The 13,433-nt window shown below is 41.0% G+C and overlaps 1 protein-coding gene across 1 annotated transcript in view; it reads left to right on the forward strand.

Moving 5' to 3' along the window:
* The first annotated feature begins 3,762 nt into the window (after positions 1 to 3,762).
* Positions 3,763 to 13,433, forward strand: part of STARD8 (StAR related lipid transfer domain containing 8) — a 95,664-nt gene continuing 85,993 nt past the window's right edge. The window contains exon 1 of the mRNA XM_069943402.1: positions 3,763 to 3,890. Within this exon, the coding sequence (XP_069799503.1) occupies positions 3,846 to 3,890 (45 nt within the window). The 5' untranslated portion in view covers positions 3,763 to 3,845. The remainder of the gene's footprint in view (positions 3,891 to 13,433) is intronic.

Below are 13,433 nucleotides of genomic sequence, written 5' to 3' on the forward strand. Positions count from 1 at the left end.
GCGGGTGGGGAAGCGGCGTGGCCTCCATCCGCTCCAGATTTATCATGATATATGCTCGCTCTCAGGCATAAATCATTATACAAATCTACACCTGTGGGTGTAGTTTTTTCCCCCAATGTCTGTGCCAGGTGTAGGGCCGGCCAGCTTTATTAAATGGCACGTCTGCTATAGAAGCCTAAGCTTCTATACCAGGCACATCCCATACACACGAATGGCACTTTTTAGATGTATTTTAGTAATCTCTGTATAATTTTTCATACACTTCAAGGTTTTCCGCTCAACAGTTTGGTTCGTATTTCCATCCATTTTTGCATTTGAAGTGGTCATATCTAGATGTGTTACATATCTATGTGTGCTTATAGTATCCTTGTGCTATCACTATCTCTGTTATGTTAAGAATACAAGTAGCATGGGACTCTCCAATCTGACAGCACCAGGTGCTACATTTCTCCTTGTCAGATGACACTTACTGGGAAGGAATCCTCCACTATTTACACTGCACATTTCTACTATTTTGATCAGAAGGAGAACACAAACCTCAGTACCCCCAGCTTGGAGGTCACTCCAGTCTACTTTACATTCACTGGTTCTGACATTTCACCTTATCATGGCAAAGCTGGAGGTTATACATTTCTGACTTCTTAGTGGTTACTTGACACCAGTTCCCATTGGATCCATGCCAGTCATGAAACTCAAGTATAGTGGCAGTACTATACCCAGCCTCCAAAATAGTCTGCAGCTTCTAGGCCAGTTTTATTGGTGGTTCCATTTCCAACAAGGTTACCATAAATAATATAGTCCTGATCAGAGCATGTCCCATAAAGGAAGTATTTGTGACCATGCAAAAATACTGCTGAGGTTATGTATACATCCTAATACATGATGCTGCATTATTACTTTCTGTTATTACAGCCATTACATGTGTATGTGACTGTCCCCTTGGTTTGGTAATATGAATATCTCATATTGATTTGGCAGCACTCCATATCTCCTGCATAGACATGAAATGGTTAGTTAAATCTAACATAGATGTGCTGTATATGTATGTTATACTGACCGTACACTAATCGTACACCTCCTGGATTGCTCGGACTGGCAGGCAGAGGTACTTAGTGGTGCCACAAGGGTTGGTGGTCCGTGTGGTGCCTGGAATACCTGCAATTGGCCTTTGTATTTGTTAGGTCTGGATAAAAGTTAGTAGTGGAAAAAAAACTTTCCCATGAGAAAGCTATAACAAAAAATGTTCGTTGGGTGAGTAGGCAGGCAGGGCCCATGTAGTATTAATATTGCACTAACTTTTACTTTTTTGTATAATCTGGCTGTGGGTATTTTCTTATAGGGGGATTATTCACTGTATATTTGTTATTTGGGTCTGGATACCAGGACATCTGAGGTGGGGATTTCTACCCTAAAGCTCCTATTACACGGGGCAACGCTCGCTTGCTCCTCGTTCCCTGCTCGCTGCTGGTGCTATTACAGGTGAGTACAGAGAGAGGTGCAGGGGGCCTGCCCAGGTGATGGCTAGATTGTCTGGGCAGCCCATAGCAGATAGCAGCGGTCTGCTGCCACCCCTCCTATTCCACAGAGCGACAGCAGCGGATCGCTACTATATTTGTCATTTGTCTTTCAACATGTCGTTGAATCGTTGTCTTCTATTACGTTTTGTGTAATAGGGCAGTTAGTATATACACACATGTGCTCCATATACTGCTTTGTTTTATTCCATATCCCTGGGTAGGGAAACCTGGCTGTCCAACTGTTATAAAACTACAACTTCCATGATGCCTCGACAGCCAAAGCTTTAGCTGGAGGGACGAGGTTCCCTACTAGAGATGAGCGAATATACAGTAAGGACGAAGCGACGCGCTTTGTCGCTATCTGTATTCTGCTCATCGGGCTGTGGCGCTTTGAAGTGTGCTCCGCTCTGTGCCACTCCTTCCCAGGTGCTGGGAAAAGATGGATCCCGTCCTGGGAATCTTCTCCCAGTTTTCCAGGACGGGATCCATCTTTTTTCCAGCACGTGGGAAGGAGCGGCACAGAGCGGAGCACACTTCAAAGCACCGCAGCCCGATGAGCGGAATACAGATAGGGACGAAGCGCTTCACTTCATCCTTACTGAATGTTCGCTCATCTCTATTCCCTACCCCTGCCCTATCCTGTGTTGCCCCTGATGTGCTGCATGTATCTATATTGAATATCTCCATGTGGCCTCTTGCTGATTGGGGTCCTGTACTGCTTTTCTGCATATATTTAAAAAAAAAAAAAAAAAAAAAAAAAAAAAAAAGGTCATTTTCATCTAATAAGGAGTATAGTTTTGAATATTCATTTGTCCAACATTCTCTTTAGTTTTTAGCTTTTATGTAATGTAGTGGACTGGATGGGACTGCCTTAAGGACTGATTCAAGGGGGGCTCTCATAAACATAACTGGGTACAGTCAGCAACCCCCCATTCAGAATAGTTGTTAAATTGTGCTATGGTAACGATTAGAGTGATGATATTGACCTGTGGTACCTGTGAATGACCTGCTACAATTGTATGAAAAAGACAAAATAACTTCCAGCATCCTGATCATCTGGAGTGTCCAGCAACCATCAAGTGTATAGTGTCACCAGGAAAGTACTCCAACCAGCAAGTGTATAGTGCCTCTAATGTGAATTGTAACCAGAAGCAGTGTCAGTCTAACAGGCTCTTTGGTTATCAGTAGAGAAAACGGCAAGATATAGATTTAGCTGCCTGCAACCTGTAGGCCTATCCCCATAGCATGGCCAGCTACGACAAAGGATTGTAAGAAGACACAGTGTCTATTTAAGATGCAAAAAAAATGGTTAATGGTTTTCTGTGTGGATAACATTGATGGCCTATCCATCTTCAGCCTTCCCACCAATCTAATGTTCAATGGAACTCCTGCACCCATACACAGCAAATAATGCTGGAAGCCCTGCACTCTCTAATGGTGCAGCTCGGCTCTGATTGAATAATTTTTTAGATGTAGTAATTCACTTATGGTGAATGAATGGAAGCTAGATTTGAGTAAAATGCAATTATATATTACCAATTGACTATTTACACTACAATTTACATAGATATTGGTATATGGTAGCATTCCCACTACTCTCTGCATTGATACATTTCCCCCATTCAATGTTGGCTTTCTTAAAAACTGAGGATTGATAGCACAATGTATGTCTATGTTCTGAGATGACTGTGGACACATCAAAGAGGATCTATATTAGACATTATGCTTTGCAAGTGGATGTGAGATCCCCGTGATGTCTATTCCTTGGCTGCAGGCAGTGTTACACAGATATTAGGGATGGCTACAACTTCCTGTGTCGTCCACATGGAAGGAATTCTGAGAGTATTTGGCAGGGGTTCGGCTGTAACAGGACATGAGCTATTGGGGTGCTTTCAGTATAGCCCCGCAGACATTGAGTACATGCTGAGCGTAATGTACTGACAAGGAGTTATACAGTCACTAGGAATAGCAGCAGGCTTTCTCCTCTTCTGTACACAACACTCATTACTTAAATCTCGCTACCAAGCTTATAAATAGACTCCATTTAGATTGAACGTGTTTTCCCTTGAATCGAGTGGCGCATTAGTCAGTCAGTGCCAGAGCAAGAACCATGCCAGCTTTTCCAGAGATGCTTTTCCAACCAACGGGATAACGGTGCTGGATTTGAAATGACCAGTCAGCCCTCCTCCCCTCCTCCCTCCTTCCTCACTGACAGCTCTGTGCACAGCTGTTCTGGCCCTGTTTCCCATGGAGCTGCTAAGAAGTGCCTGCGTATTAGGATCTACTCTGCCCCAGAACCCCCTCTGAGGGTTCCCCTGGCTTATCAGCATGCCACTACTGGATTTATTCAGGGCTTGTTTCACCAGAGCAAAGGTATTGTGAGATATGGGGCCAATGACAGCGGGATATATGGCTATGACAGACACCTGACAAGGCATGCATCCGATTATAGAATTAAGATATTACAATGGGGAAAAGTTATGGATACTGAAAATTCGTACTATATTCTAAAGGAGAAATTGCATGTGCACGCTCTACAGTTCTCTATCTGGTGGAATTTGAAATAAGCAGTTTGTGGTTTTCTCTTTCCAGAGCCCAGAGTTTGCTTATTCATGAAACCACTCTATTCTAGCCAACCCAGCGCAGCTTCACGCAGTGGGATGTGCATTATTATGCAGCAAACATATACCAGGGGAGCAGGGCTGAGTTTGTCGGATGGAGTGGAACTTTTATTTTTTTTTGGACTGCAAGTAAATTTATTTATAGCATGTATGTTATCTAAGATTTAAGAAAATTACTTTCAATGACATAGTCAATGTTTTATAGTCTGTCTGTTTGTCTATCTGTCTATCATCTATCTATCTATCTATCTATCTGATGTAGTGGAACTTTTTTTTATTTTTGGAGACTGCAAGTAAACCTATATATAGGATGTATGTTATCTGAGAAAATTACTTTGTAGTCAATGTTTCATAGTCTGTCTATCTATCTATCTATCTATCTATCTATCTATCTATCTATCTATCTATCCATCCTATTTGGATTTGCTTGAGTGCTGTACTTTGTGTAAATCAATAGGTAGTTCCCATCATTGTCCTCTGGTGAGGTTCACATGAATGCTTCTCAGCTGTTTCTCTTCTCCCAGCTGGGAATTTTTATGGAGCTCTTTGTATTTTTTCAGTTTGCATCACTGTCTTTTTGATTCATTTTCTCTTTTTCATTTTCTCTTTTGGGTTTTGAAAACCAACACCACATAGAAGTGATTGAGATTTGTCAAGTAACAATGCAAAATATTTAATGCTACAAGAGCAGTAGTAACAGTATAGTAGATGAAATAATAGTTTTCTTACCCAGACAATGGTAGTGACCATAAGTCTTCTGTATCTAGTCATATATTTATAGACACTAGTCAGCATATCCTCAACACCTACCAATACATCCAGAATCAATAAAGAAATCACATGAAGATTTAGATATATATGCCCAAAACTTTATTGAAAACATCGCAAGGAAGAAGGGGGAAAAAAAGGAAAGATATTAAAATCAAAACCATCGCCATCGCCGACGCCTGACCACAGGCGGAACCGGAAGTGGAAAGCATATCACCTTCACATGTAAGGAGCAGCATCTGGTATATGTACAGGATGATGATGTCACAGGGCCCTCTTTACAGTTCAATTCCTTATTCCATATTCACACATCTTTCACTATAGACAGTGGCCTGGATTTATTAATGCTAGCTTCATACTTAGTCAGTGTAAACATAAAAGTGCCACCCTTGCCCTCAGTTTGTGTGTGGTATTACAACTTGTTTCCATTTGACATGAATGGAGCAGAGATGTAATATTACACACAACCAGCGGACAGGGGTGGTGCTGTTTTTGGAAGAAAAAGGTAGTTAAGGTTTTGTTTTGTTTTTCTGGTCCTGGATTACCCTTTAAAACCAAATAGTCAAGAGGCACAAATATTTCACACAAGCTTGCGCTGTTTGATAAATTTGTTCCATCTTGCCCACGGCTCACACTCTCTCCCCCCTTCCAGCAGAATTACATATGCACAGGTCACAGACCATGCCTAGAACACATGGAGAGAGATATAAAGCAGTCTAACAATAGAAGACAACATCACAGCCCAGCTTTCACATATTAATGTGGTTTGGTTAGACTAAGGGCCCTATTACACGGGAGGATTATCGTGCAAAAAATCGTTATATTGTTCGAATTTAAACAATAATCGTTCTGTGTAATTGCAGGCAACGATTGGAAAATCGTTCTCATGATCGTTGATTTAGATCTGAACCTAAAATTATCGTTACTCGTTCGCTGTAATTCCACATTCGTTCGCTCAAGTTCCACATTTTTCACTAATTGTTCAGTGTAATTACCCATTGCCCATTGTTTTGCTGGGATCTGAAGGAATAAACGATCATAGTAACGATCACAATAACGATCGTAACTAAGGACTATTGTTCTGTGTAATATGGTGAACGATTTCTGGTTAACGATAAACAATCTTGTTTGCGATCATTTATTGTTAGTTGTTAATCGTTAAAAATCGCTCTGTGTAGTAGGACCCTAACTGATAAATCTCCCCCACTCCCCCATATAAGTCAATAGTGTCAGCGCCAGTTTATTGTTTCCTATGTCCATGGGGCACTATAATGTACTTAAAATGAAATTTTAAAAAATTACAATCAGAAAATAGAAAATATTAGGAAACAAGAACACATTTTAGTATCTGATAGATATGCACCAAAATAAGTCAAATTTTGGCTCATTTTATGTAGAAAGAAGGATATGTGTCTCTACTCATATCGGTGACATCAGGGGGGAGTTAGTTTTGTGTAATTCTCCCTTATTATGAAATTATGTAATAATTCTTCATAGACTTCAGGGTGATTGACATAGACGCTAAAGCCCCTTTCACATTGGCTGATAATCGGCCTGTGTGAAAATGACAGCAAGCCAACCGCTCATCAGCTAAGTACATCTCTTGTGTGGTGGCAAAATTTATTGCTATTGGCCGCACATCCTGTGTACATAGAAATACATTTAAATGGCTGCACAAACGATACAGAGATTGTTCACGTGGCCCAGCTGCACAATTGATCATGACTTGTAAAGACTCTGCAAATAAGTGATTGTTTGTGGCTGCGGACAGCCAAAAATTGGCAAGTGTAAAAGGACCCTAAGAGGATATCTATGGAATGTGCCACTTCCCTCCTGGACTGCACAGATAGTCATATTGTTATAGCAGGATATCAGGCTATAAAAGAGACATTTTTCTTAGGCTTAGGCTAGGTTCACACTGTGTTTTTACAATCCTTTTAACGTATAAGTTTTGTGGAAAAAACGGATGCAATTGTGTGTTATCCGTTTGGATCCGTTTTCCATTGACTTCCATTATAAAAAAAAAAAAACGGATCGAAACGGATGCATTTTTTTTTACGTACGTTAATGGAAGTCAGTGAAAAATGGATCCAAACAGATAACACACAATTGCATCCGTTTTTGCATCCGTTTTTTCCATAAAACTTATACGTTAAAAGGATTGCAAAAACGCAGTGTGAACCTAGCCATAGGCTTAACATAACCTATACTGCAGATATATATGCGGCACTGATATTGCTGCAATGATACACTCGGCACTGCTAGATCCATGTTATTGTGTCATTTAAAGACTATGTTACTTAATAGCGTAACTCTGTTATGTTTATATAATAGCTTAAAAGCAATGGAAAAGAGGTTGCGTTATTTATTTATAGAATGTAAGCAATGATGGCTGTATATACAGAAATGTTAGTGATCCTATAAGAAGCATTGCATTATGAAAACACATGTGAACTGCCTGAAGGGTTGTTCAGTTTATATAACCCATTTTCATATGACCTATTTTGGAAATATAGTAGAGGGGGGTCTCTGCTGGGGGGGGGGGGGTTAGTGATGACACAACTTCCTATGGAAGACCTGTTCTTTCCTGTGTTAGGGTATGTGCACACTGAGTAAACAGGATGGAAAGTCCGTCTCGTAATCCGACGCTCGCACCCGTTCGCGGACAGCGGCAGGCTCGTGGATCTCCGCCCGTGCCATAGACTTCATTCTATGCATGGGCGAATTCCTTCCTCCGCCCAAAGAATGATCGAGTTCATTCTTTGGGTGGAGGAAGGAATCCGCCCGTGCATAGAATGAAGTCTATGGCACGGGCAGAGACGCGCGCCGCTGTCCGCGAGCGTCGGATTACGCGACAGATTTTCTGTCCTATTTACTCAGTGTGCACATACCCTAACACAAATAGTTGATTGATTTGGACACTGTGTAATGCTTAACTCAACCTGTGGAGGCACTGCAGGGAAGCTGAACACTTACTGCCTCCTACACACAGATTACAGGATGCTATGCTAACAAATACCATGTTGGGCCTCTGTTGGATTCCTTTCTTATAATGAAACTAACATAGTCTACCTACTGTATGTTCCCACTCCCACTTATTTAGCCGTACTTTGAGTGCCAGAAAAGGCTGACATTTTTATTTACCATTTTTGCATTTCGACTTTTTTAAGCCGCTTTTGTGCTATGTTCACACTTGTGGTTTTTCTCTCCATTTTCTTAAAATGACTTCCGTTTTGGACGCCTGTCATTACAATGACGGCTGTTAATACATCATTCTAGTTCAGGAGGACTGACTGGCCTTTACGTGAGTCTTTGATTGAAAAGTCCATTGAATTTAATAGTAAGGATGGTGAAAAAAGAAGAACTAAAAAATAACGTCTGTTGTTTGCAAAAGACGTCTGCGAATAATAATTATGATGATTATTTTGACATCCGCACAAACAACGTCCATTATTTCATACACTGTGTGTATTGGATGGCCGTCATTCCATTGACTTTAATACATTCCCATTGAGGTCAATTAAAATGTGATAATAATAGACGTATTTTAAAAAATAAAAAAAAGCAGACTCCTTCCCCCCCTCCCTTTTTTTTTTTGTGTAAACGCAGCCAACAACTTTTTTTTAGATGCTTTTTGTCTTTGTTTTGTTGCTACGGCGAATACTATAATGCAATCTGTAAACCAGCCACAAATGTCTCAAAAATAGGAGCTGCAGTTTTGAAATATTAATCTATCTGATCTAGCTAGTGTTTTATGCTATGTTACTATTGCTGTTACTACTTGGGCTGTTCTGCATGATCCCACCAGTAGGGACCTGGGAGACTATGTTCCTGCAGCAGTTTCTTCAGGTCAAATATTTGTAGGGCTGCCCCCTGTTCACTGACTGTTACAGTGTTCTATCTGTGTTTCTAGGTTATGACTCCTGGATTTCTCAGTGCTGTTTTAAGCCAGGATTTACCAGTGTGTGCAGCTGGGTTCTGGACTACTAATCAAATCATCACAGACAGACATTGTTCAATCAGAAAAAAAACAAAAAAACAAAACAATGAATCATAAAGCTAATTTTATATTGGGTTTGTGTGCCTTTCTCTGCCGGAATGGAGGCTGAATGGAATCGATGTATGTCTTTTCAGTTTACAAACTATGTTACTATGTCTGTGAGAAAACCAACAAAAATACATTTGCATTTACTTCAAGTTGTACAATTATATTACTTACAATATGATATTTTTGTTATGTAGATGTACAGATGACAGGTAACCTTCTGCTGCAGATGTTAGATTGTAGCTTTGCTGTGGATCTGCTGTACAGGGCACCAAAACATATCAATGTATGGAAAATATATAATAAGAAACAACCTCATTTATATGTACAGATGTAGCAGAATTTTCAGTAAGACCTGGTGGGCTGACACATCTACTTAGAACAGAATAATCTGCCAAAATATAACATTATTTCCACAGTACCATGCACATATCGGTGCTATGGGAAAAGGTTTTACATGCTTTTTGTAGTTACATTTTATTTTTATGCATAAAAGGTTCACATACACCTTATACTTTGGTCAGCCATACTTGCCAACTGCTGTGAATTCAGTATGAGGTGCGATGCGTACGTATCAACGTCATCGTTCCCCAGAGGGTGAGAGCCTCGAAGGACAGAGACTTGCCTAGCACCGAAGCATGGTGTGAAGATCATCTGGCGTCTGTCCAAACACACTGTGGTGACGTTCATTCATTTATTTGTATTTATGTGATGGACTTTTTGTATCATTCAATATAAAGTAAAATAACCATTTTTTTGGAAGTTGCTTTTGTCCTATTACTTTATTTACTGTTGGACTTAGCACCAAGTTGGCGGCTTGGTTTTTTGGGACGTAGTCACACAGTGTGTAAAGCACCAGCGTTATCTATATATTTTTCCAGTTTCACTTTACACCATGTTTGATAAATCTCTCCCACAGTCTTTAAAAATAGTAGCTATTGTCTAGAATAACAAATAGCTGTGTCTCCCATATACAGTGCACATTTCTTATAGGGTCAGCAGCATGTACCCTATAAAGTGCAAGTTAGTGACTTCTTATACACAGTGCCAGCCACATGCCCACAATACACACTGTGTGCTGTAAAATTCCAACCACTTCAGCCCTTCATATGGTGCCAGAACAACCTCCGAAGCAGAGGAGACATGGCTACTGAAGCTTTCTGGGCCTGGTACATTTATGATCCTTGTGCCACTCAACAGAACAAGACAAGAGACGAGATTGTGTCCACAATGTGGTAAAACCATGCTGAATAACGGCATCCTATAAGAGGTTCTACCGTTCTCTTATAGAAACGGAAGGCGGTAGCAGAAATAACTATAGTAGAAAGAAATAATAAATTACTGAGCTTACATAGGTAACTGCACACAGCTTAATTCTTACAACAGATGTGATAATAATAATGGGACAATCCTGGGAATCAGATATATGCAAATCATGTGCAAAAGTGGGCATTTGGGGTCTGGGCTTCACATTCTTGATTCTGCTGATGTAAGTATGGCTTTAATGCATATTATATATTCCTTTACCTAAATCATTCTTAAAGGAAGTTAAAGCAATTGTAAAAAATATAATAGGAAATATATAATAGCAAATAATTTCTGTTTTTCTTTCCAGTAACCTATAGCCATACCCGATGGGCAGGCTGGCGGAGCTTACGGGGGCGTGATGAGGTGGGGAGGAGGCATGGCCTCCTCCCACATCTCATTCATCATGATTTACACCTGCTTGCAGGCGCAAATCATGACGCAAATCTACACCTGCTGGAAGCAGGTGTAGATTTGGTACACCGGGCGCAGATTCAGGCGCCTGGACGGCCGGATTCACTAAGAGGTGTACGTCTCTTAGTGAATCCTGCCGCGAAAAAGGGGGCGTGGCTTAATATAAGACCGGCGTACTTGTACGCCGGTCTTCATAAATCCCCCCTGATTTTCTAAGCACTGAGGTGAAGGGATCTAAGGGATCTCCTGGCCTCCAGCCTTAAACCCTGCAGGAAGGTGGTCCCCAGTATAGTCACTGATTCACAGCTGTAGTGCTGATACAGAACAGTAAGAACAGAAAAAGATACAGAATAGTAAGGAATAGAACCAAGGGTTGTCACCAGGAAAGTGGTCAGGAATGCAACAGGCCAAAGGATGAGCCAGGAGAGAAGTCAGAAGTGTCAACCAGCAATAGAACAGCAGGTACCAGGCAGACAATCCAAAGGGCAAAGCAACAAAGGCCCCGGTCTGGGTCAATTTTATTAGTCCAACATAACAGCTGAAATTCATGCACTAGAGCAAAGATAGGGTCAACTGTAATGGGATGGCAAAACACGTAAGGCTAATTGACCTTCATATACACCACAAGGCCCAATGTTATCTTCAGGGGGTGGTTCCTGGCAATGCAATGCTGCTAGCCAGGATGGAAAGGAAAGCCACAGCTGGATCCAAGCTCAGAACCAGTGCAGGAAGTGTCTAGTTAAAGGGGTTAGGCCCAGTTCACACTGAGCAAAAATGGTGCAATTACGCGTGCTGCCTCCACTCCTGCCACTCTCTGCTCAAAGGAGCTGTCCACCGCGGAATTCCGTCGTTTTACCTCAATGTGAACTGGGCCTTATCCAGTGAAACTCTTTTTCTTTCAAATCAACTGGCACCAGAAAGTTATATGTAATTTGCCTACATATCAGTTCCTGTATGCCCTGCAGGAAATATATATTTTTTTTTTCAGTCTGACACAGTGCTCTCTGCTAACATCTCTGTCCATGTCAGGAACTGTCCAGAGCAGCAGCAAATCCCAATATAAAACCTCTTCTGCTCTGGACAGTTCCTGTCTCAGCCAGAGATGTCAGCAGAGAGAACTATGTCAGACTGAAAACAAAACAACATCTCCTGCACGACATACAGCAGCTAATAAGTATGGGAAGACTTGAGATTTTTAAATAGATGTAAAATTACAAATCTATATAACTTTCTAAAACCAGTTGATTTGAAAGAAAAAAGATTTTCACTGGATAACCCCTTTAACTAGCTGAAGGATGCAAGTGTTGGCATGGCATTTGTCACTGGAACCAGGCAAGGTGAGTAACACAGTCCAAGAGGATGCAAATCAGTTTTATGACAGTAAATCACTTTGACAAATGAATGTGATCTCAACAATGGTCAAGAGATAGGATCGGAATCGCTTTGTTCTGTTTTAGAAGTAAGGGTTCAGCTCCAAGATCATTTTGACAGACATGTATAACAGAAGGAACAGTGTGTGTTTTCCTTTCTTTAGTTACATAGGCCTTTTGGGGTTTCTATGGTCAGAGATTGGTTTGTTAGGATTTCAGCCTCTGCATATTTAGGGGACTTAGGCATTTTTCCTTTCATTCCAGATCTCAGAATAACCCTTCCGGAAGTCACCCATCTATATTTATCAACAGGTCTCCAAGGCCACATCTGGAGCAGATTTTGCTTGTTTGTGATGGTGTGTGAACAAGCAGACCCTAGGGGTGTAGGAGGATTTGGGGGATTTTGCACATTAAGCTCCTGGGCACTGGCTCCATAAACATTGCCTTACCAGTGTCACAATGATGCTGGATCTACCAAAGCTTAAATATTTCCATTATAATGTAGTAGAGCTCTTTACAAAGTAATATTTGCCTGTGTGGTTTTATATGATGAATTTATAAGCAGCCGTCATTTATTCTTTCTGCATGCCAAAGCAAACAAATACAAGGCAGTATAAGCGCTTGCAGTTACCAAGATGTAGGAATATGTTTAATCCTTTCGTTATTTTCAATTGTATTACTTTTATATAATATGGATAAACAGTTGCTATGTTTACTTTGCGTTTCTATGCAGTTCAGATGCCCAGATATCCATCCATCCATTTATCCATAGTGTTCACTTAGAAGAGACAAGTTTGACCGCACCTCTAAAGGCCCTATTACACAGACAGATTTATCTGACAGATTATTGAAGCCAAAGCCAGGAACAGACTATCAACAGAGAACAGATCATAAAGGAAAGACTGAGATATCTCCTCTTCTCAATTCCATTTCTGGCTTTGGCTTCAAGAATCAGATAAATCTGTCTGTGTAATAGGGCCTAAAATGGGTTATCCACCTAAGAGCTAAAAAATGAATGCTAGTTGGGCTTAGAGTCCTATTGCACAGGCCGACTACAGCCTGATAATTTTAGTATACAAGCGCCGATCTGCTAGGCCCAATAATCGGGCAGTAAGGGCTACATGGACATCGTTAGCAATGTCCATGCAGGTCTTGCCCAAACACCTTACACTTTACCTCTCCCTGCTCCTGGTCTTCTTTCTTGTGCTCCGCAGCTTCCCTGTCCCAGCAGCAGTGCTGATAGTTGTCTCTATTACACGAAGCGATAATCAACTGAATTGGTTATTATCACTCTGTGTAATAGGGCCCTTACTCAACAAGTCCCCCTGAGTACTTTGAGCCGTCTCCTGTCTTTCTTACTGCTGCCGTTCCTGAGTTACAAGTTTTTCTAAAA

The sequence above is a fragment of the Dendropsophus ebraccatus genome, chromosome 10 (assembly GCF_027789765.1).
Source record: "Dendropsophus ebraccatus isolate aDenEbr1 chromosome 10, aDenEbr1.pat, whole genome shotgun sequence".
In the NCBI taxonomy this organism is placed as follows: Eukaryota; Metazoa; Chordata; class Amphibia; order Anura; family Hylidae; genus Dendropsophus; species Dendropsophus ebraccatus.